We start from the raw sequence: 22,130 nt of genomic DNA, 5'->3' as shown, positions 1-22,130 counted from the left end.
AGTTTTTCAAACTGATTACATATAACTTTTGACCGTACCACACATTGGGGTTAGAAGTTTAGAAATGGGTTGATTTTTTGTGAGGTTCATCTCCTCACCATAGATCATCCTCACCAAAACACAGTTCATTTCAAAACTTTTAATCCTTACAAGACAAAAAAATAAAAAATAAAAATTGACTATGGTGTGAGGTGCCCTTATTAATAATTGGGGTGCTTATAACACTACCCAATTGTAAATCAGACAGGCTCGGAGCACAAGCTGAGCCAATTCCAAGTGTAAGAGTCTGTTTTGATACACTTAAAATTGTTTGTTTTTTTTTTTTACTTTTACAAGTTGAAAACGTTAAAAATTTATTTGGATTAATTTTAATAAATTACTTTTAAAAATTAAAAATCTTTGACTCCTTAGAAAGCGAAAGAAAACTACCTTCTACTTTCTCCTTTCTCCTAAAGTTACTTTCTTTCAAAATCACTTTCTATTTTGTATCCAAATGAGCTATAAATTTGATAATATCATGTGCTCGAGCTAAGTACCAGCTGTTGAATGAATATACAAACGAATGCCTAAGTATCTCAAAATACAACCTAACAATAGAGTGTTTAATGGGACGTCTAGCTCTTAAGAATTCGATTAATCCACATGGAAACAGCACAAGGTTGGGCTTGAACAAAACTACAAGGGTCTGCATGATTGCAGAAAAACTAAGTTTTTTCCTTTCCAGACCAACAACATTGAAAGAAACGACAACTAAAAATACGGGAATATTATGGCAATAGTCGTGATAATCTGACTCACTTTGGATTCTCTCTTCACGTAACCATTATAATCACCAAAGTCGTCGATTTTTTCAAAAAAATCATGTTTAAATTACGATTTTAAAGACTGGTGATTAAATCACTGACTTTTTGAAAAAATCGCAATTTAAATGCGATTTAATCCCGACCTTTTGAAAAAGTCAAAATTTAAACAAAAAAATGTATTTTTTTTTTTTCGAACAAGCTATTTTAAAAAGGTTTTTTCAAAGACCATTTATTCTTAAGTTAAAAATAGGATTTGATGATATAAATAATAATATCACTTAGTAGAAAAAAATATATTGTCTTAACACTATTTTGATTTTTTCCTGATTTTTTCAACTTTTTCCCTTGCCGACTTATTCCTGAATCCCGACTTGGTGACTATGGTAACCGTAGATCACTTTTCCTTTACTTCAGGATACACAAAAACAGATATTTATGGATGAGTATAAATGATTACGTATGTAAATAAGGATAAGTGCTTTTCATTAATTATTCTTAATCTTGAAAGCCAATACAATAATACCTAAACTGGTCCAGTAGTTTAGTTCCAACTCCAGAATGACTCTGTTAAATACAAAATCCTATAAACGACTATAGTAGATTCTTATACTATAGCTAGCTATATACATGTGCTTGTGTCGAATAAACATTATACCTTGTAGTAAAGGGCAGTCCTGAGATGTTCCCAATTATAGGGCGCTGTGAAGATCCTCATAAACTAGTGCCTCTTGTCCTTGAGACATCCTGATGAAGCCAACGAGGTAATCCATGTTTGATCTGATCTTACTGGCTCATCATCATCGTTCCTGTGCCAACTCCAGAATGCATGTGTAGAATTCAAAATCTTGAGCTCACCATGACCAAAGCTTGCTTCACGGAATATTGACCATTCTGGGGCCGGGTTTAGATATCTGTCAATTCATTTGAGGCATTTGAGAAAGACAGATTAAATGTGTTCCATTAAACTAAGAGTTTCTGTATTTCTCCTAGAATCTGCTTCTTTAGCTTGCTTTGTTGTTTTTTGAAAGAAAATGAAAAACAAACTTACTTGGAGGTGTTTCTTCATTAAAATCAGTTTCTTGGATGCTTGCAACTTCTCAAACCATGATTCAGAAGTTCTATAACCCCAAATAAACAGGAAAGAGTGCAAATTCCAGAATGGAAATTTAAATAAAGAGTCATGATAATCTGACTACCCCACTCGATTCCCCGATGTGAAATGTACTAGAACCGTAGATCTGTACTCCTCATGAGACACAACTGCACATCTCCATAAAAAGTGCAGTTGTGTATCCCGAGGAGTACAAATCTATGGTTCTAGCACATGTCACGTCAGGGGGTGTCGATTGAGTATGCCATGTGGGGTAGTCAGATTATCACGGTTCTTAAATAAATGAAAGCTAACAAGAAAAAAGTTAATACTGATTTGCTAGGCCTTCTCTGTTGCCTCCATCCCCAATAGTTATGTGGACAGCTCCGCATGGATCAGGTTTTCCATTGTTGACATGTTTCTGCCACTCGACGAATCAGATTACAGAAGGCAACATACCATATAAAGATTAAAGGCAAGGAAGATCCAGCTTACCGAACGTTCATATGCGTGTACATGACCTGAAATCATGATATCCACTCCAGCAGCGTGAAGCAATGGTTCCATTGTTGCCATCATGCTGTTTCCTTCGCCTTGATGAGCCTTATTACTGTTATACCATGGCACGTGGAATAGTGCTAGCAGCCATGGTGTCCTTTGTCGATTCACTTTTGAAAGATCAGTCTGTTTATCCAATTACAACATACAAGATGCAACTCTCTTCGTATAAGAAAAATAAACCTTCTTTCCCTTTATTTTGCTGGTAATCAAGTAAGACAGGAAATAATTTCTTCAATCGATGTATTTTATTAAATAATCTAAATATTCTGGTTTCTTTTACTACATTGAACTAACAATCTAAACATTCTCGTGGTGTTTTCGGAGTTCGTTTCTTCTTGCCTTTCAAAGATGGAGACCTCCATTCATGCATGGAAGAGAGGTTCCTTTTGCAGTCTGTTGGACCATGTGGAAGGAAAGGGATGGGAGAATCTTTGATGGGAAGGAACAGTCACTCCAGGAAAATTATCTTTTGTGAGTTGGGAGTTACTTTCTATTGGTGTAAGCAAAAATATTATTTCAGAGGGTTTTCTTTTTAGGACTTCTTGTTTAGGTGAGGCCTCTAGTTTGTGAGAAGAGAGATTAGTCGTTGTACTTCTTTCGAGGACACCTTGTCCTCCTTTAATACAATTTCAAATTTATCAAAAAAAAATAATCATTCATGGTTCCTAAGCATCTGAAAGGGAACTGCAAATGGTTTGCCATGAATGATTTACAAATGCTTGGTAACCATTGGGAAATCTCTTGTGATTTATTATTTTATTTATTTATTATTTTTTGCTGTTGTTGTAATTGGTTAATCTTTGCAATAAAAAAAATTAGTGTGATTTTGCAAATGATTTGCAGTACTTTTTGTGCCGCAAAACATGTGCTGAAATTTCTTAAGAATTTAGGTGATCCATGCAAATTTTTTGCAAAGCAAATCATTTGTATTGTGTAACCAAGCACTAGTAAAATTGATTTCAGAAAATGATTTGCATCTGCAAATGATTTGCATCATACCAAGCAGGGACTAAAGTAAAATTAACTGACCTTTAGCCAGCTATATTGATCTGAGTACTCGTCATGATCTGCATAGGACCCAAGCATGACAACATGAACTCCAGCAACTTCAAAAGAGTAATACAGATTTGAACTAGACCCACTCTCCTCAAAAGGCATCTTCCACCTGGCATTGTAAGATTCAAACCCATCTTTGAGTAGTGGAATACTCTCCTTCTCATGGTTCCCTTCCGTTACCATCCACGGCCGTGTACTTGCAAGCGGCTGCACCAGCTCACCAAATGTATCCCATTGTTTCTGCCAGTAATCAGCATAAGATAGGTCCCCTGGCAGCAAATGCAGGTCATATTTGCATTGCCCAATGTGGTCTAGAGTCGATGAAGTCCAGCCTGTCTGACCAAGGTCACCAGCCACAGCAAGAGTAATTGGGAATTGTGATGGAGGTGTCTTAAGGTTGAACTCAGGACTTTGTCCTCCACATCGATAAAAGTAAACCGTGTTGTCTTCCAAAGGTCCAATGACAGTATGGTGTATCTTTCCCGAGCTATAGAATAAATAGCTATAGGATGTGCTTTCTCCTTGTGACTGTATGGTGTATGCCCCGGGTGACTTCCCATATTCAACCACTGAAGGAGATGATTTATCTTCAGTGATCCATGTGATGCGCATGTGCTTATCTCCTGCCAAAGAGATGTGAACCTGCATGTAATTTAGGGCCGCCCTGTGAAGTGAGTCAAACTAACAACCAACCTATGAAGCAGTAGATGAGGCTAAGTACCAGAGAAAAAAACAACATGACAAGGGCACAACCATTAAAAAAAAGTTGACCAAATCAACACCCTCAAATACCTTTGGTCATTCATGGTTCTTATGGCTTGCATTTTATTCAGTAATTCACTATCAGGGGAATTCTGTTACAAATTAAATTTTCCCATCAAAATATAGATCTTATATAACCTGCCCAAGCGGAAGCCTGGTTTTATACCTGTGCCAGGTGTTTAGATTCTGCTCAGTGATCCTCCTATGGTTGGGTAGGTGAGGCGGGGGGGCGGCGGCAACCTGGTTATTGCACTCTCTAAAATCAAGTTAATCTCAAATATCCCAACAGTGCCACAACTTAAATGGGCTCCGCACAAGTAAAATGCTCGAGACAATCAAAATTAGAGAAGGTGAAGGCATAGAAAATAATGATATTGAAGAAGTAAAGGAAATCCTCTATCCACATAAAAGGACGTGATATGTTGGTCCGACAAGAATCCAAGGCGAATATGAGTGAGCAAATGGAAATCTTCTATTATGAGTTCACCATCATTCTATTTGTGTCATAAACAAAATAAATTTGAAACATTGTTACCAAATAAGGCCCGAGTAATGCATATTCAGATCTTTAGAACTCTAAATAGATTAAGATATAATGATTTGGAATTCATGTGAAGTGATTAGGAAAAAGTTTCATTTTTATGAAGCTTCCTCTGTCACTTGGATTCTCTTAAGACTTCCAGTCCAATTTTTAGTTGCACAAAAAGAGAAGTGGGTGTGGGTAGGAGGCTTGTGTGTTAGGGGGATAAGGTGGATCTTTTTTTTTTTTTTTTTGGGATCGATTGAGAAGGTAAATCTTGCAAACCTGGTTTAATTCAAATTATTATTTTATAAAAGCAAAAAGAGGGCGAGGGAGAGAGAAAAGGAAGGGTACCTATTATATAAGGTTCTTGGAACTAAGCCCCAAGAGAATATCAAAATAACTTATTCTCATTACTACTTAATGTAATTTTAGATAATAAGATGCATAAGATAGATTGTATCATTGTTAGTGTATCTTATCACAAATAGAAGGTTGTGTTGGAGAATTATACACTTAGTAATATCAATTAGTATTTTCTACATTATAAAGTATTGGTAATTAAGGTACCCATTTTCACTACCATTTGCGTTTCCAATTAAATTGAAAAGATGTAATTTGATTAGTATGAGCCACGATAGAATCTTATATGCATCATGAGGTACCATAATATTTTTTTTTTTTTCCAGGTGGGGGGAGTTCTAGATTTGACATGGGACGATTTCGTATTTCTTCATTCATTCCTATCTAGTTGAAAGAGGTTTGAAGTGACTGTTCAGAACAGACGAAGGGACACCAAGTAACACCCACATGAGGTTTAAATCCGAGATTTGCACCCCCTTTACTCCACCCATTAAGGTTTTCGGACCAATGGATCCAAATTCTAATTGGAATCTTGGATTTTCCTCTTGGACCCCGTGAGCCCGTCCGCTACCTCTATCAACTTTAAAACTAATAGAAGTTCAATCATATAAGAGTTGCAAATCAACTCTACTCCTAGTCGATATGAGACTAAAATGACACAAGAAAAAAAATACAACACCCAACTAAAGCAAAAAAGTAAAAAAGTAAAAAGCAAAAAGTGGGATTTAATTTTTACCCTAAGATCAATACCCAAAGAATTTTAAAGGGTTTTCAAATTCAGCCCTCTAAAATTCCAACAAATTCAACATTTTGATTCTATATAATATAATGATTTTCTGATACCTCTCTCTGACATACCCCCATCATAGAACCGTAGATCATTTGCCTTGGGATATGCATAAAAGTCTTGTTTTTGTGTATCCCGAGGCAAATGATCTATGTCAGAGAGAGGCATCATAATATCACGACTCTTCTATATATTTTCACATATAGGATTTACTTCACATGCACAACTACAACATACAATCATAATTGCCAATACTTCCTAATGTAGAAAATACTAATGTGGATTGGGTTCGAACACTCAAGAAATAACACATAATTTTTTAAAAGATAGAAATAACACATAATCTTAATCGTTTAATTGCAAAATTCAATAGTTGGGAATTATTGTCGAGATAAGTATCACTGAGATATGTATAAAATCCCAACCATTGAATGTTGTGCTTACACGGTCAAGATCGTGTGTAATTTTTTGATTCAATGTAACCCAAGTCACTCCATATAATTCTCCATCATAAATTACTGGATTTCATTGTTTATAAACAGATCGGCTACTAAAAAAGATCCATTTTGTTAGTACAAACATAAATGACCATCCAAACAGGCCATAATGTTGGAATGGCCACATCAAATTCTCCATTAAAACTCTAAATTGTAGATCGAAACATAAAATTCTTTAAAAAAAATTCAAACGTAACATAGAAAAAGAGAGAAAATCTAAGAAAGTGAACTTTAATTACCTGTTGTGGAAGAGACGAATGCTTTCGCTTCCATGGAAAATCTAGCATTTTTCGAGGCTTTGGTCGAACGTAATCGGCCATTACAGTTGCAGATACCATAAAAACCGCCATTAAAGCGATCTTTAGCTCCATTTTTTTTTCTCCTCAATTTCTCTACAACTGGATCATTTTGGTTTCTTCGAGTTTTATAAAATAATCCAGTACAGTTCGTGTGGATAGAGTGTGGTTCACTATCAATAGGCCCACTTCACTTGGTAAGCTTTGATTGAGTGTTTAAACATGATCGTTTGTTTTGATTGTGACACATGTATGAACGGTTTGAATTGCTTACTATAAAGTAAAGTCGAATCGAATCGAATCGAGTATCATTTTGACCCTTTTTTCACATTTACACCTCTTTTTCCGGATAATTCGGGTTAATTTAATACCTTTTCTAATTAATTATTGACCGAGTTCTATCAACTTCAATACCCAAACAGTTATAAGAATTGATGTGAAGCTCCAACAAATGAACACGTCGGCAAAATAAATAATCTAAAACTTAATTTGTTGTTTTCTAAATTATAAAGTTTCATGTAACTCGAAATGAAGATCCAATATGGCACGTTCAATCGGGGCCTATAACCACACGATGTTCACGGGATATTTATTAGACCAATAAACCAAAAAACATGTTATAAAAAATCATAATTATTTTCTATTTAACAACTATAAGACATTAGTATAATTGATTATTTGTGTAGGATGAAACAAAAAATCTTATATGGGATTGTGGGTTCAACTTAGTATCACAAGGCTTTTTTAAAGGAAGGACATCAAAGTCTTTGTACAAAAAAAATATCAAATCCATAGAATAGAAATGATGTCTACATGGGGATGTGGTGTGTGTTTGGTAAGAGTTTACGACACGTTGGTTATTGACTAAGTCGATTTTTTCTTTATGGCATGCAGCACAATGTGTTTGTCCTTCAATAAACACGTGCCACGCTAGATACCTTGTTTTCTTATAGGAATAGAAACCATTCTTATCATGACTCTTTTTATTAATCTCTACAAGGAGCAAGGTGTTAGTTGGGCTTAATAGCGCACTCCGCCCCGTAAAACTAGGGTTATAATCTTGATATTGAGCTCTTAAGATCCAATCTTGATAAACCCATAAGTCTTTTGTCATATTGGATTGAATGTGTCGACCAGAGTGGCGTCTTTGGTCTCAAATGAGACATTCGAATTAACTTGAATGAAGCAATCATCTCTTGTAAAGAAGTAATTTTCAATTTTCAAAATGTCTTGCTTCCGTACTTGTGATAAAAAGTGTGAGTGTTTGGGTTTGGATATAGAACTATATTACAATGATGATGTGGATAAGGTCTTTTGTTCACATTAGACATCAAATAACATCGACATATAAGTGGAGTAAAATGCAAAGGTGATCCTAAAATTTTATCTAAACCAAGTCAATGATCATTTGAAGATTGTTAAAATTAAAAGAAGATGAAATTAGAGGCAAAATATCCCAATTACATGTGAAAAATGACACGATGGATAAGAAATAAGCATTTGAGACTTTTAAGAGTGCTCATCGAGTATTTATGTCACTCTTGTTCGAAAATAAGATATATTACATTTTAATTCTATAATACTCAAATCAACGGTGATCAATGATTAATGTGAATTTATTGAAACGAAAGCCTTTAAACAATACCCTATAATTATTGTTTTAAATCTTATTCAAGATGGATAGACACAACATTTAAATTGTGCCAAATCTCGGGAGATAAACGAGATGACTATGGTGATATTTTGAAAATCTTGTTTGAATCAGTAAAATTCAACCTAGTTAATTAGGATTTTGTATATTTTAATTAAAATAATACTTATTTAGAATTTCAATATTTACTATATAAATATAAAATAATTTTATAACTAAACATCTTCTAGTTATCTTATTTTATAAAAATGTTTTTTAATTATTTCCATATAAATATATATGAATAGATCATCTTAGACCGAGTTAAATTGTTTATCTCATTTGAGACAATTTGACTTAAACTATGCTTATAATACCCTCCAACGCTAGAATTGTCGAAGAAGTGTTTTAACATGATTTCAAAACTCAGTTTGACGTCTCATCTTGTGCATAGATGAGATCTAGTTGTCTCAAATGAGTCAACTCATTTCGGATTAGATAAACCTTTCAACTTGGTTTAAAATAATTTATTTATATATATTTAAATAAATAAAAAACTTATAATTTTTTTAATAAAATGAGAGAGATTGGAAGATGTTTAGTCATTAAATCATGTTTTATTTATATAATAAATATTTAAATATTTAAAAAATAAATTATTTTAATCATAATTTACAAAATTTTCGATTGACTCGATTGAGATTTTCAAAATATCTGAGACATCTCATTTATCTTGCGAGATGATGTGAAGACCGAGATATCGTGTATAGGGGTGCAACTTAATTTGATTCATGCAATTTGGATTGGTTTGGTTCGGTTTCAATTGTTACTGGTTCGGTTTCGGGTTTAAAAAATGAAGAACCGATGAATTCAGTTCGGTTATCGGTTCAGATAATATAAAAAACCAAACCAAACCAAACCGAAAACCGAACCACTGTTAATATAAAATAAAATATTAAATTTATAAATATTTTTATTTTTTAATAAAACCTAAACTCTTAACATATTTCGATTCCCACTTTCTCCACTTTCTCTCTTTTGTTACTTGCAGCGATCGTGCGGCTACGGGCTCAACTCCGACTGTCGGAGGTCACCCCTCCATCTCTCTCTCTCTTTCATCTCTTACCATTTGTGCAACTGTGCGACAACGCGGTTGTGTTTGCATCTCAACTCCGACGATCGACTGTAGTTCGCTCTTTCTCTCTCTCTCTCTCATCCTGAGGTAAGGCTGCATCTCGCTCTCTCGGTGTGCGGTTAGGGGCGTACGACCGCATGCGTGTGGCTGGCTGGCTGTAGGTGGCTGGTGGATCCTCTCTCTCTCTCTCTTGGCGTGCAGTTGGGGTATGCGACAACTTGCGTGTGGCTGGTTGTAGGTGGCCGGCGGGTCCTCTCTCTCTCTCTCTCTCTCTCGGCGTGCAGTTGTAGGTACTCTCGACTCTCATGGGAACTCATTTTGTTTTGGTTTTGGGATGGGTTTGGATTTTGGAGAAAAATTAATTTTTTCGATAATTTTTAGAAACTAAATTTTTTTTTGTTGAAATTAATCTAATTTTTTATGTGATCTCATAATCTTGTTTTTGGATTTTTAATTTTTCAATTTTCATAATTCATATGTTTACATAATTTTTGATAAATTTTGTGTAAATTTTTTTTTTTACAATCCATGGAACCGAATCGAACCAAACCGAATTAAGGTCAGTTTGGGTTGATTCGATTCTAAGTCAAATCGGTTTCGGTTCTGGTTCTTATATAATGGAATCGACCTTGGTCGGTTCAGTTATGATTTTACTCTAAATCGAACCAACCCAGACCAAGTTGCACCCCTAATTGTGTATATCCATCTCGTTGCTTCGACTCGGTCTCGGACGAGCTTTGGCTGTTAATGCCATTATGAATTGTTGTTGAATTCTGCTTTGGCAAATGAGGAGTAAATAGTTCAATTCAAACTCAACCAACTCGTATTGGAATCGCCCGAGTTAAAACACGTCTCCTTATCCGCTTCTCGTCGTATTCTAGAGCTTTGTTATCTTACAAACCAAACACCTTTTTCTTTCCCTCTTTACCTTTATAGGGTTAGGGTTTCACCTCTCCCGTCTCCTTTCTCAAACCCTAATTTCCCGTATTTTTCAGTTTAGGGTTTCGATCTCACCTCTCTGTTAGGGTTAGAGTTATTGTTTGTTTAGGTTTTCAAAGATGATGCAACCTGCAACAGGCGTAGCTCCTCCTCCAATGGCGCAACCAACGATGGATCAACAACACCATCAGCATCAACAGCAACAGCAGCAGCAACAACAACAATGGATGATGATGCAGTCTCAGGCCCCACACATGTGGAACCAACAGCCACCGCAGCATCAACAAGTGCCACCTCAGCAATCTCAGCCACATCAGCATCAACAGTCGCAGTATCAGCCTGCGCAGCCAACGAACGCGAATGAGATCCGCACGCTTTGGATCGGGGACTTGCAGTACTGGATGGAGGAAACCTATATTAATGGCTGTTTCGGTCAATCAGGAGAGGTAATCTTGTCTTCCCATCTCTTGATGTTTCTAGATCTTTAATATAACTGTTTAGTGTTCTGAGTTGGTTCATCAAAGTTATTAATCTTGTTCGGGATTTTTGGTTTATTTGCGTTAGAGACCATGGAAGGACTAATTGGTTGTTTATGTCCGTCTTGACTTACAGTCGGATTGTTAACTTTTGGGGGAATGAAATTAGGTTTTTTTTTTTTAGGGGCAGAAAAATGAGCCTTTGGTTCACTGTTATGGTGATTTTATTTCAGTTGAGGTTAATCAGGTTGTGATTTGTGGATTTGGATTGAAGATTTGGCTGTATGGGGTTGCAATGTAACAGTTTTTGTATAAAAATAGGGTTCATCGGGTTAGTTGCGTGTCACATCACAGTTTAAAAGAATAAAGGGGATGGATATACTGCATGTCGCTAGATCCTGTAGAGGGACTATAACTGAAATAAATGAGAGATTCAAACAAAAACTTCTCATGATTCCGAACTGTGAAAATGTTAAAAAAAAAAAAAAACCCTACTTCCTAAAGATGTAGGAATTTGATCTTCACTCATTTCTCACGTTTCCTTTTCGCGTACTATACAACCCGTGAGTTACAAATTTACTTCCTTTAAATTAAAAGGAAACAGTGAATTTGATCTTCAATCACTTCTCATGTCTCTTTTTTGTGTGCTATACAACCCGTTAGTTAGAAATTTACTTCCTTTAAACTAAAGGAAACTGTGGGCTCATAAGTATGAGAAATTCAAAAATAAACATAGGCAGAATTTTAATTTTTTTTTAAACTCTTAAGACTGAAAGATGGATCCCCCATGCTGTTCCAGTGAGCTAGGTCAAAGCCCACTTTTAAGTGTTTGCTAGTTCCTATAGAGGCCTGGTTGGCGAGCTTAATTTAAGCTTCTTTCTGTTTCATACTACTTTCATTATTTCCTTTTGTTTTTAATCCTTCGTTCTTAGTTTCCAAAGTAGATGTTTCTGGTCTTAGCAAGCAATTTAGTGTTCCTCTCGCATTGTTGTTTAGGCACATGTACAAATATATTCTTTCATTCTTTCTGAGAGTAAATGATTATAAAAGAGAACTTCTATTGCCATACCAACTTTTAATTATTACAACCCAATTAAATCTAAAAATTAATAGGGTGACAATACCATTCTCTCACTTTAGGAAAGAACGTTAGGTCAAGAGGTCGGATTAGGCGATCGTTGTTGATGTCAACTTGTTCTTTTTGATGGGTTATTGTCGATTGTGGCATTTCATACCTTTTTTCCCCATCTTGTTCAAGTACTATGAAGTAAATTTTGATGTGGAAATGTTAATTCCTATTTTAAATGTTGTATATTAATTTTTATTTAGAAAGTGATAAATAATTTAAGTAATTGGGGTGTAATAAGTAAAAGTTGGGGCGCCGATAGAATTTCTCTTGGAAAAAGGAGGAAGCTGGTGATATGAAGTATTTAGGATGTCAATGGACTTCAGCTCCTTTTAGCATACTAGGGGGGGTCAAGAAGTTACCTTACAGAGGTGTTTGTCTGTTATTCTAGCATTTTTGATGTATAAGATTTACTAGTGAGTCACTTTTGTCATTTTAACGTAGCTTACAATGTGAATGTGTGATTTTGTGTCAGAGGTACACATTTTAAAATTTAAAACCTATATTTGACACATCTGATATAATTAACTTGCCATTATCAATTTGTGGGTAATTCTGTACGGTCTTGATAGATATTTGTTTTGAAGCTTGCATAAACGAGCAGATTTGATTTGCACTATTACAGTTTGTGATATCGTGACGTGAGCTGAGGCTATAATATGGTGGTTTTACTGACCAAGTGAATGTTAAAATTTTTTCATAGTATAGTTGCTTTGAATTATATTTAGATACTCTGTATGTTATTTTTGTATTTTCTATTCATGCTTTTGTATTCTATGATTGATGACATTGTATCTTTTGCGTTCAGGTTGTTTCAGTAAAAGTAATCCGCAACAAGCAAACTGGTCAATCGGAAGGTTATGGGTTTATAGAGTTTGCATCCCGTGCTGCCGCAGAAAGAGTTTTGCAGACATATAATGGCACACTTATGCCCAATGTTGAGCAAAATTTCAGATTGAATTGGGCTTCTTTTGGTGTGGGTGAGAAACGTCCGGATGAGAGTGCTGACTTTACTATTTTTGTTGGAGATTTGGCTTCTGATGTTACAGATTACTTGCTACAAGAGACATTCAGTGGTCACTATCCATCTGTCAAGGGTGCAAAAATTGTTACTGATAGAACCACTGGGCGTTCGAAGGGCTATGGGTTTGTTAGGTTTGGAGATGAAAGTGAACAGTTGCGTGCCATGACCGAAATGAATGGAATGTTCTGCTCTACGAGGCCTATGCGTATTGGCCCGGCTACTACCAAAAAGAATTTGGGTGCTCAACAACAGTATCCGAAAGGTATGTGTTGTAATAATGGACATACATATAATCTTATATAGCTGGAATTATAGTTTCTGGTAATGTTGTTTTAACTTGCTTAGGAGTTTTGGCATATTTAGAGGGAAAATATGTTCCTATTTGATGTTTATGTTTGAAACTAATGTTGATGTTATTCGTGTTCTATCCTACAATATTTTTTTATAAGTGTCTTTTGGGGATTTGGGTTGAATGCTTGGTTTTTCATTGCTTGAAGCTAAATCTTCTAAATGTTGTTCTTAGGCTTACTTTTCCTTCAGTTTTTTCACATGAAGATAAGCGGAAGTTTACAGTCATTTCCTTCCAGTACTTTCCTTTGTAAAGTTCGGCTAGTTTAATGTTGTTCAAAGTTGCAAATACTTATAAAAACTCATGTTGTCTCGAAGCAGGGTGCCGAGAGGCTCTCTCATATAGGGGCCTGGAACTGATTTCGGCTGAAATGCATTACCTTTAGTGGGTGGCCTCACGGTCAGTGTTTTCGTTTTTGTAATTATCCTTTATTCAAATTTCAGTGGCGTTTATGCTACGTTTTTGAATTAGTTTTTCCAATTCCTTATATTTCAAGAGCTGTCAGCCAAGTTAAATTTCTTTTTCTGTTTCAATTTTTTTTTTTCTTTGATCGCTTACTTTTTTGAAGTCATTCAAGAATCACTTCTTAGATTGTTGTGTATCAATTCGCTTGTGCAATTGCACTGTGTTGTTGAGTATGGGGATTTTTTTCTTCTTCCTCCCGTGTTCATTTACGTTTTCATTTCACTGGTGAAAAAGGCCATTCTGGAGTTCAGGTACAATTTTTGTTTCCAGAACTCCAATGGCTGAAACCATAACTAGCAGCCATTGTGTTTGCACATTCCTAGGTTATGTTTCTTTTGGTATATCTAACTTTCTTAGTTCCCTTTTTACATCATCGTCTACTTCCTCCATTGCGAGGGTGCTTCTTATAATGTGAAAAATACTTGCATTATTTCTAATTAATTATTGTTTTGTACTTATAACATTCTATGGTCCATAGCGAGTGTTGTGAACTTTAATTTGGTAGCTACACATGGATGTATATCTTTTGGATTTGGTTTCTAATGACATGAATCTTTGTTACATGGAGACAAACACCTGTGTCAGTGCCTGACTGGGTACGGGTGTTCGACACAACTAGTTTAACATGGTTGAAATACTGAGACATCCTTACACTTGAATTACAATAGGATAATTTCCCTATTTAACTTATAAGTTCGAAACGGAAAGAAGTATATAAAGTAAAAGATAAAACATTTCTTCTCACCATTATCAAGATGTGTCAAGTGTTTGTCCATCTGCCATTATGAAACTTGGTTATTTTTCTTTTCCCCCACTAATATATAGCGTAATCTTTGTTACTTAAGAAAAATCACGATCTGCAATGGAAAATATAAGGGTAACTAATTAGGTATAAGATATAGGATGGGTTGCAGGTCTTTACCGAGATGTGTTTATGTGAATACTCCAAGTTGTTCACATCTTTGCTAAAGCTAAAAATGCAATGACTCCTAATTGTTTACATCTTTTTTAAGTTTCCTTTTAGCTTTGAAACATAGGTTGTGATGATGAAAAATTGCTATAAGCTAGTGGGCATTTATGTTGTTTGGTTTCCTTTTAAAGTAGTCTTGACAATGAGAAGGTTGACCAAGTTATGCTTCTCTTTGTGAGTATTTGATGAATGAATTAGGTAGGTGAGTATGGATCTGGGTGAATCTATTCTCTGAGTTCCTAATGAAATCATGATTTGGCTCTTTTGGTAGTGGTCTTCTTTTATCCAATTCTAAGTACGGGAATCTCTTTTTATCCAATGTCTTCTTTATTTGATTATGCTCCCTGAAATAATGTGAGCAGTTGATCGTTCTCCTTCATTTCTTGAAGAATGGATTAGGTAGGTGGGTATGTAATTGGGGGAATTATTATTATTATTTATTTTTTGGCGTGTGTGTGGAAGTTTCTAGTGATATTGTGGTTTCGATTTTGTGTGTTAGTGTTGTTATGTCCATTGCTAAGTTTGAAATGCTCTTGTTCTTTTGAAAGTGACTTTTTTTTGCGTGGGCAGTGCTCTAGGAATAAAAGTTGAACCATTGACCATCTCATTCCTTCGTGATTCACAATGAATTAAGTGGATACTTTTATTGATATTTTAGTTCTATTGGTGAGTGAGCCACTTGGCCATGCATCCTATTGTATTGTTGTAAACTATATTTAAATGCATGCACAATGAATTAAGTTGAGAGTTTTATTTTTCATTCTATTGGAGAATTGGTCACTTGATAGTGCATCCCATACGACTATATCTACATGTGTGTAAGTATGTTATGTGAAAAAGTCGAAAAAGGGAATTATGCAAGTAAGGGGGATGCTCCTAAGATTGTCCAGAAGGTACTCTTTAGGGGCATGTAAAAAAATTCATTGATCATGGGGTTTAGGCTTAGATAAGATGTCACCGATCGTGCGTGATCCCAAGGGTAGGGTTTATGGTACGTCAAGACTCGGTCAAATCGAGGCAAATTGAGTCTAGGTTGATCTCGATCTGGTTGATGACAAGTTTAAAGTTGAGTTAGACTTGATTCAAGACCTTGTCCTAGCCAATCTTGGGTCTTCTGGTTGTTTGGGGTTGGTTGGTGCTAATAGCTATTATCATCAAATTCATCACTATTTTGTTTTTTTGCATTGGCTTGGGTTGCCATTTATTTGAGTGGTGGAACAACCTTCACATGTTGGTAAGTGTTGTTATCATTGTTTTTTTTACGATCATTTTCATTGTTATTATTTTAATTAAAGCATGCTAATAGACAAGAAATGGTGGGTGGTACACTTTATAAGTTTAATCATAAGGGATTAAAATTGTCTTGCATTTATTTTTCCATATTTAGAGAACTTCAATAATATTTAGGAAACAATATTAATAAATAAATAATTATTAATTATTTACAAATAATGTTTTTTTTTAAAAGGTAACAAACATGCAATGTGATTACCTGTTTACGAAATCAACTGATAGAGTTCAATGTTTAAAAAAAAAAAAGTTAGACATCGAAAATACCTAGGGTTGACAATGGATTGATTTGGTACCAAATTAGTACTACTAACCCTACCAATCCGAAACTTTTGTCCCGAGTTCTAGATCCGATCCGATTAACAAAGTGTTTAATTGAAATCAATCCGATTAAAAACTCAAGCAATCCACAACCGATCCAATCTTGAAAACTTGATTTTTCTTCCTCAAAATTCAGCTAACTATACACTTCCATAGGGAAAGATGGAGAGGGGGAGGAAGATGAAGATAGAGAGGGAAAAAACCTAAACCTCAACTTGATTTTCTTACCTATAATGGTTTTGTTGGTGCCTTTAATGGTGTAGGAGTCTAGGGTTTGTGTTGGTGTTGGAGCATTCGCCACAACCTTCAGAATGAAGCAAATTCATGGAGAGAGAGAGAACTTGGGTCACATCTTCTCCTAGGTTGCGGCCATGGTTCCCCAGTGATTATCTACACTCCATAATCTTCCATTATTGATCAATCTCCATGATTGCCATCACCAAACCCTAGATTTATTTTTATAGAGAGAGAAAGGAAAGAGAAGATGATGGGTTTTGGGGAGGAATAGGTTTTAGAAGACAAAGAGGTGAGGGTGATGAGTTAGGTTAGAGAAAATTATTTTTTTTTTAGGAAAAAAAATTCCCACCTTATTTCATAAATAAAAATTGGTGAAAAATTGTTTCAAGTATTTTTTGGAGTGGGTTGAGGTGACATCCGACACCGATCCAAAATTTATTGGATCTGTAAAACTCAATCAAAATCTGATCCAAAAATCCAAATCCTATTTTTTTGGATTGAATCGGATCAGATATTTGATAAAGCTCGGATCATTGCCAGCCCTAAAAATACCCTTATACATGCATACCTATCCCAACAAAGCATTATAATTGGATGTTTTAGAAAAAAGTTATATGTTGAAAATACCCCATCACATGCATGCCTACCCCAATCAGATGCTAAAACTGGATGTTTTAACCACTCCTGAACCTTTTGTCCTTTTTTTGTCTTGCGCCATGTGATCCCTACACTCTTTCCTCTTGTGCGTGTGCCCATGTGACTCTAATGTTGACCGTGGTTAACCTTCCATGAAAATAAGCTATACAAACACCTGGTTTCACATGAAATCGTGCACTTCTAGCACCTGTTTTCATTCTTTATACCTACCACACCACAACCTAGCCCCGCCCTACACACTTCTCTCCCTACCCAGTCCTCCACACACTTCTCTTATCTAGCCAATCCCACACCCTTCTACGCACTTCTCTTCATGGTTTAAAATATCAGAATGATTGGTCACTACATATCGATATCAGCCAAGACCAATACGAAACATTGACTCCAAAACAATGAATATTTTGCGAATGTATCGAATGTTTCAATTGGTATTTTAAACCATGCTCCTCTTACAGGTAAAAGTTGCACTCAATCACTATCTTTAATTGTCGTTTCGATCTTTTGTATCATCATTTTTTTCCCTTACATTTAAAATTTATTATATAAATGACAATCTAATTACCATTGATTTAATTTATGTGAAAATTCACCTTGTATCAATTACTCTAATGATATTGCATATCATCCTCATCCACTGATAGTTGTAGTGTGGTTGTTGATACAATTATGTTGTTGGGAGGTTAATTGCGTAAGAAATTATTTACTCATGATTGCTTGCAAATAAAAATACAGAAGAGTTTGATTTTCTTATGATTTGAGGGTGAGGAGAAATCATGAGGGAAAGTTGCTAGGACTTTTCTTTGGAATAACAAGATTGGGAATAGGAAGCATCAGTTGGTTAATTGGAAACTTATTTGCGCCCAAAGAGGAATGAAGGTTTGGGAATTAGAGGTCTGGATTAACAAATAAGGCAATCTTGGGCAAGTGGTTATAGTGGTTTGGGGAGGAAAGAGAGAGCTTAGGGAATGGTTATCAAAGAAAGTATGGGCCGAGAAGTTTGGAGTGAGAAAGTGGAGAAGCAAAATCTTCCTATGGTTGTAGTATGTGGAAAGGTGTTTTGAAGGAGCCTCAACAGTTTAACATGGAGATAAAGTTCAAAGTGGGTGAGGGATGTGGTTTTGGGAGGACAGGTGGTGTGGCAGATCAACACGATTTCCTTCCCTTTATACGACATCTCTAAAGAAAAATATGGCTGTGAAAGATTGTTTTATTCGCAGTGGGAGAGATTTCACTTGGGATTTGGGCTTTAGAAGAAACTTCAACGATTGAGAGATTATCGAGGTGGCATCTCTTCTAGATATCCTCAAATCTATTCTTCTTGAGGGCATTGAGGAAGATAGAGGGGGGTGAAGCATTAGTAAGGACAAGAAATTTTATGTTCGCTCTTTTCTTAAAGGATGAAGATAGGCGTTAGAAGTGCCTGTTTCACATGAAACCCAATGCTTGTAGAGCATGCTTTCCTAGTTGGTTAACTATTGTCAATATTAGTTACATGGGCACAAGAAGACAGAAAATTTCAGGGTTAGGTATGCATGTGTGAGGGTGTTTTACTATTTTTTTTTTTTTTGTTGAAAAAAATCCAGTTCTAGTGCCTGGTTGGGGTAGGTATGCATGTATGAGGGTATTTTCAGTATTTTTTGTTGTTGAAAATATCCAGTTCTAACGCCTGGTTGGGTTAGGTGCGCATGTGGGGGATATTTTTGGTATTTAACTTTTTTTTTAAACATCCAGTTCCACCGGCTGATTTCGTATACCGAAGATCACTATTACCTTTTTAGTTTTTTTAAAAAACTGTTATTTTTAATAAATAATAAATATTTCTTCCTAATATTTATTCGTTTTGAAGATTTTTTAGGTGCTCATTTAAATTTATCTATTATAAAGGTAGTTTTATTGAGTTATTTTTTGCTTTATATGTTTTTGTTAGGTATTTGTTTTAACTCTTTTGATGGAATGCTTTGATTAGACCATAGACACATAGGATTCTGCGTTTCTATGATGTTTTGAATATGCATACTCTGAAATTTTATTTCAAGTCATTTACCTTGGGATTTGACATTTTATCCATATTTTCTCAATCTACTCAGTATGATGTTTTATTTAAGCTTGCCATGGGGTTTCTTATGTAATTAGTGTGATACTGTTCTACCCATGTTCTTGTACTTTCTTTGTATTTAATTGTGCAATTTTATGTGCTTATTGTTTTTGTTTTTCTTACATTAGGTTTTTTTTTTTGGTACTAGTTATTGCCGAGCGTGATAATCAATTGTAATAATTATATTAGTTTCAAGCATCATAAAAAATTGCCGTCTTCTTTAGGTTGATTTAAGGTGTCAAATATTACTGAAGAGCTTTTTCCTGATTCTTTTGACTTGTTAGAGTTGATGCTAACTTAAATCTTATTTAGGGGTGTCCCTGCGTTTGGTTTTGGGTACGCTCAAAATATTGTGTGGCTTTGTGTGTGAGCCATTGTCATGGAAAATGGTTGTAACAACTATACTAGTCATGATTGTGACTTGTGAGGTATCATCTGTGAAAAAAACGTGTGCCGATGATGAAAACAGTTATTATCATGAACCTCATCATCATATAATGGCCACGACCCTATTTGCTAGCTCCATAAGGCATATATTCTGTTTGGCTCATGACATAGTACCATAAGGATCATTCATTGTTAAGAGGTGACTCTGCCCTATTGGGTATTCGTCTTGTCTTCTTATATTCTATGAACCCCACTAAATCTCATGTAAACACCATTATCTTTTGATTGGTTGTTTTTTTACCTGCATTTGTTATTTGCAGTTCCTTACCAGAATAATCAAGCATCTCAGAGCGAGAATGATCCAAATAATACAACTGTGGGTATTTTTCTGTATTTTATTTGTGGGAGCAATTTAAACAACATGAATGTGACTTGTACATTTTTTTTTTGGTTGTAGATATTTGTTGGTGGTTTGGATTCAAATGTTACTGATGACCATTTGAGACAAGTTTTTAGCCAATTTGGGGAATTGGATCATGTGAAAATACCAGTAGGAAAACGTTGTGGCTTTGTTCAATTTTCTAACAGGTAAGCAATTATTTCCTTATCTTATCCAAGTTGTAGAGAATATCATAACCTTCAATTTTTTTGATACTTAATGTTTTTCCTATATGTTGTGCTTTAGAGCTTGTGCAGAGGAGGCTTTATTGATGTTGAATGGAACTCAATTGGGAGGCCAAAGCATTCGACTTTCGTGGGGCCGTAGTCCTAACAAACAGGTTAGTTATAGATTATACCTAACTTCCAACCTTACTTTTTTAGATTTATATTCGTTTAAATGTAATATCTTCTAATGATTCTGAAAATTTTACAGGAATCATCTGTTGGAGTGGTTCAGCCACAACCAGATCCAAACCAGTGGAATGGCGGATACTATGGATACAGTCAAGGCTACGAGGCTTATTCATATGCCCCACCTCCCCAAGATCCTAACATGTATGCTTATGGAGCATATCCAGGATATGCAAATTATCAACAACAACAACAGGTATGAGCCATATGTGTCTGCTTGCTTTTTTCCAGTAATTGTGAAGTACCAAACATTTCTGCTAATGGTTCTGTCTGCCCATGGAGATTATGTAGGCAGAATCATGAAGAAAAAACTCGATCGTCGTAGTTAAAAAGGACAGTTATTGTTCTAGTCAATTGCTTCCAATTGCAAAATTTGGTTGACTGTTTATTTGGGTGTGATGACGGGTTGTTACCCGATCGCTTCACTTCTATTTCCGTTTAGATACTTTCCTGTGCATATATAGTTTTTTAACTTAAATCACATCTACTTTGCAGTGAATATGCTACTGTCTTTGAGCAGCCAGAAGTCATTGGTAGCCTGATCGTCATATCTATGTGTATTTAGAGGGAGAGGAGGGAACGGGAATTATCAGGTTGATTGTGATCTGTTTTGCTGCTGTTGATTCTGCTCTTCTTTGGTTTAGCTAGACCTTTCGAATTCTCTACCCCTGAAGCTGCTATTAACACCTTATACTGATTGTTTTATGCATTCGTGCTTATTTGTTTTTTTATTTCCTTTTCTATGATTTTGGGAGTGAGTTTTAAGAATTAAAAGACCGAACAAATGGAGACACACTTTGGTTGTGATTATGGAAGTTATCTATAACCTATGAAGACGTTTAATGACTATAATCTGTGTTTAATTTGGTTTCTGGTGCTTAGCTTATATCTGATTGGTAGAAATACAGATGAGTTGACTTGATTGGATTTTGGAAAAAAATACACTGAGTCGGTTAAAATTTAATTGAATTATAGTTAATATCTGTTTTTCGGAAAATTTTTTTTTCTTTGTTCTAAAATACCAATGTATCTAATATGTATTTGACTGACTTGCGTGTGTCATCTCTTGAGCCCTCAGTTATAATGGTGTTGAAACTCTTGTGATTTCAAGGGTATTAATTTGTATCGGCAATGTCATGTAGAGGGAGCACTACAGGTGGAGACATGGTTTGGCTTGTCAAAAGGTTGGAAGAAATGTTAAAATTGAAAGCTCTAAAAAGAGTCCTAAAGAACTTGAATGGGTGGTAGGGAAGCCCCATGTTCTTGGACCGATGAAGACTCCCCATTACGCGAACTGGCCAAAATCTCTTTATCTTCAATCTTGATTGAAAAGCCCATGGATTTTCTCTTGAAAAATTTCTCTAAAATCACTTTGGGGGTAATTCTTCTTTCATGGACTTTAACCTTTTGTTGAAAACCCTTGATTTTTCTATAAAAAAACA

At 35.3% G+C, this 22,130-nt stretch overlaps 2 protein-coding genes across 2 annotated transcripts; one reads left to right on the top strand and one right to left on the bottom strand.

Annotated features, from left to right (window-relative positions):
• Nucleotides 1–1,261: 1,261 nt before the first annotated feature.
• Nucleotides 1,262–6,853, bottom strand: LOC147390210 (purple acid phosphatase 18-like). Its single transcript, XM_086458899.1, has 5 exons — nucleotides 6,679–6,853; nucleotides 3,484–4,152; nucleotides 2,389–2,577; nucleotides 2,226–2,314; nucleotides 1,262–1,714 (listed from the first exon to the last, which is right to left on the bottom strand). Exons 1-5 carry the CDS (start codon nucleotides 6,808–6,810, stop codon nucleotides 1,522–1,524), a joined length of 1,272 nt encoding a protein of 423 aa, XP_086315025.1. The 5' UTR covers nucleotides 6,811–6,853; the 3' UTR covers nucleotides 1,262–1,521.
• Nucleotides 6,854–10,413: 3,560 nt separating this feature from the next.
• LOC147390209 (polyadenylate-binding protein RBP45-like) lies at nucleotides 10,414–21,540 on the top strand. The gene is made up of 7 exons (XM_086417236.1): nucleotides 10,414–10,885; nucleotides 12,850–13,327; nucleotides 20,157–20,212; nucleotides 20,294–20,424; nucleotides 20,522–20,615; nucleotides 20,711–20,884; nucleotides 21,184–21,540. The coding sequence occupies exons 1-7, from the start codon at nucleotides 10,559–10,561 to the stop codon at nucleotides 21,184–21,186; spliced, it is 1,263 nt and encodes a 420-aa protein (XP_086273362.1). The 5' UTR covers nucleotides 10,414–10,558; the 3' UTR covers nucleotides 21,187–21,540.
• The last annotated feature ends 590 nt before the right edge of the window (nucleotides 21,541–22,130 follow it).

Source organism: Akebia trifoliata, chromosome 11 (genome assembly GCF_017979445.1).
Source record: "Akebia trifoliata isolate Shusen 1 chromosome 11, ASM1797944v1, whole genome shotgun sequence".
NCBI lineage: Eukaryota > Viridiplantae > Streptophyta > Magnoliopsida > Ranunculales > Lardizabalaceae > Akebia > Akebia trifoliata.
The sequence above is the reverse complement of the archived record's forward strand: the minus strand, read 5'-3'. Positions and strand labels throughout refer to the sequence as shown.

Coding starts and splice junctions, on each gene's coding strand:
- LOC147390210 (XM_086458899.1), bottom strand. CDS start 6,810: ATGGAGCTAAAGATCGCTTTAATGGCGGTTTTTATGGTATCTGCAACT. Junction 2,578..3,483: donor ATCAATATAGCTGGCTAAAG/GTCAGTTAATTT, acceptor TTGGATAAACAG/ACTGATCTTTCAAAAGTGAA. Junction 1,715..2,225: donor AGAGAAGGCCTAGCAAATCA/GTATTAACTTTT, acceptor ATGAATTGACAG/ATATCTAAACCCGGCCCCAG.
- LOC147390209 (XM_086417236.1), top strand. CDS start 10,559: ATGATGCAACCTGCAACAGGCGTAGCTCCTCCTCCAATGGCGCAACCA. Junction 20,425..20,521: donor TTTGTTCAATTTTCTAACAG/GTAAGCAATTAT, acceptor GTTGTGCTTTAG/AGCTTGTGCAGAGGAGGCTT. Junction 20,616..20,710: donor GCCGTAGTCCTAACAAACAG/GTTAGTTATAGA, acceptor AAAATTTTACAG/GAATCATCTGTTGGAGTGGT.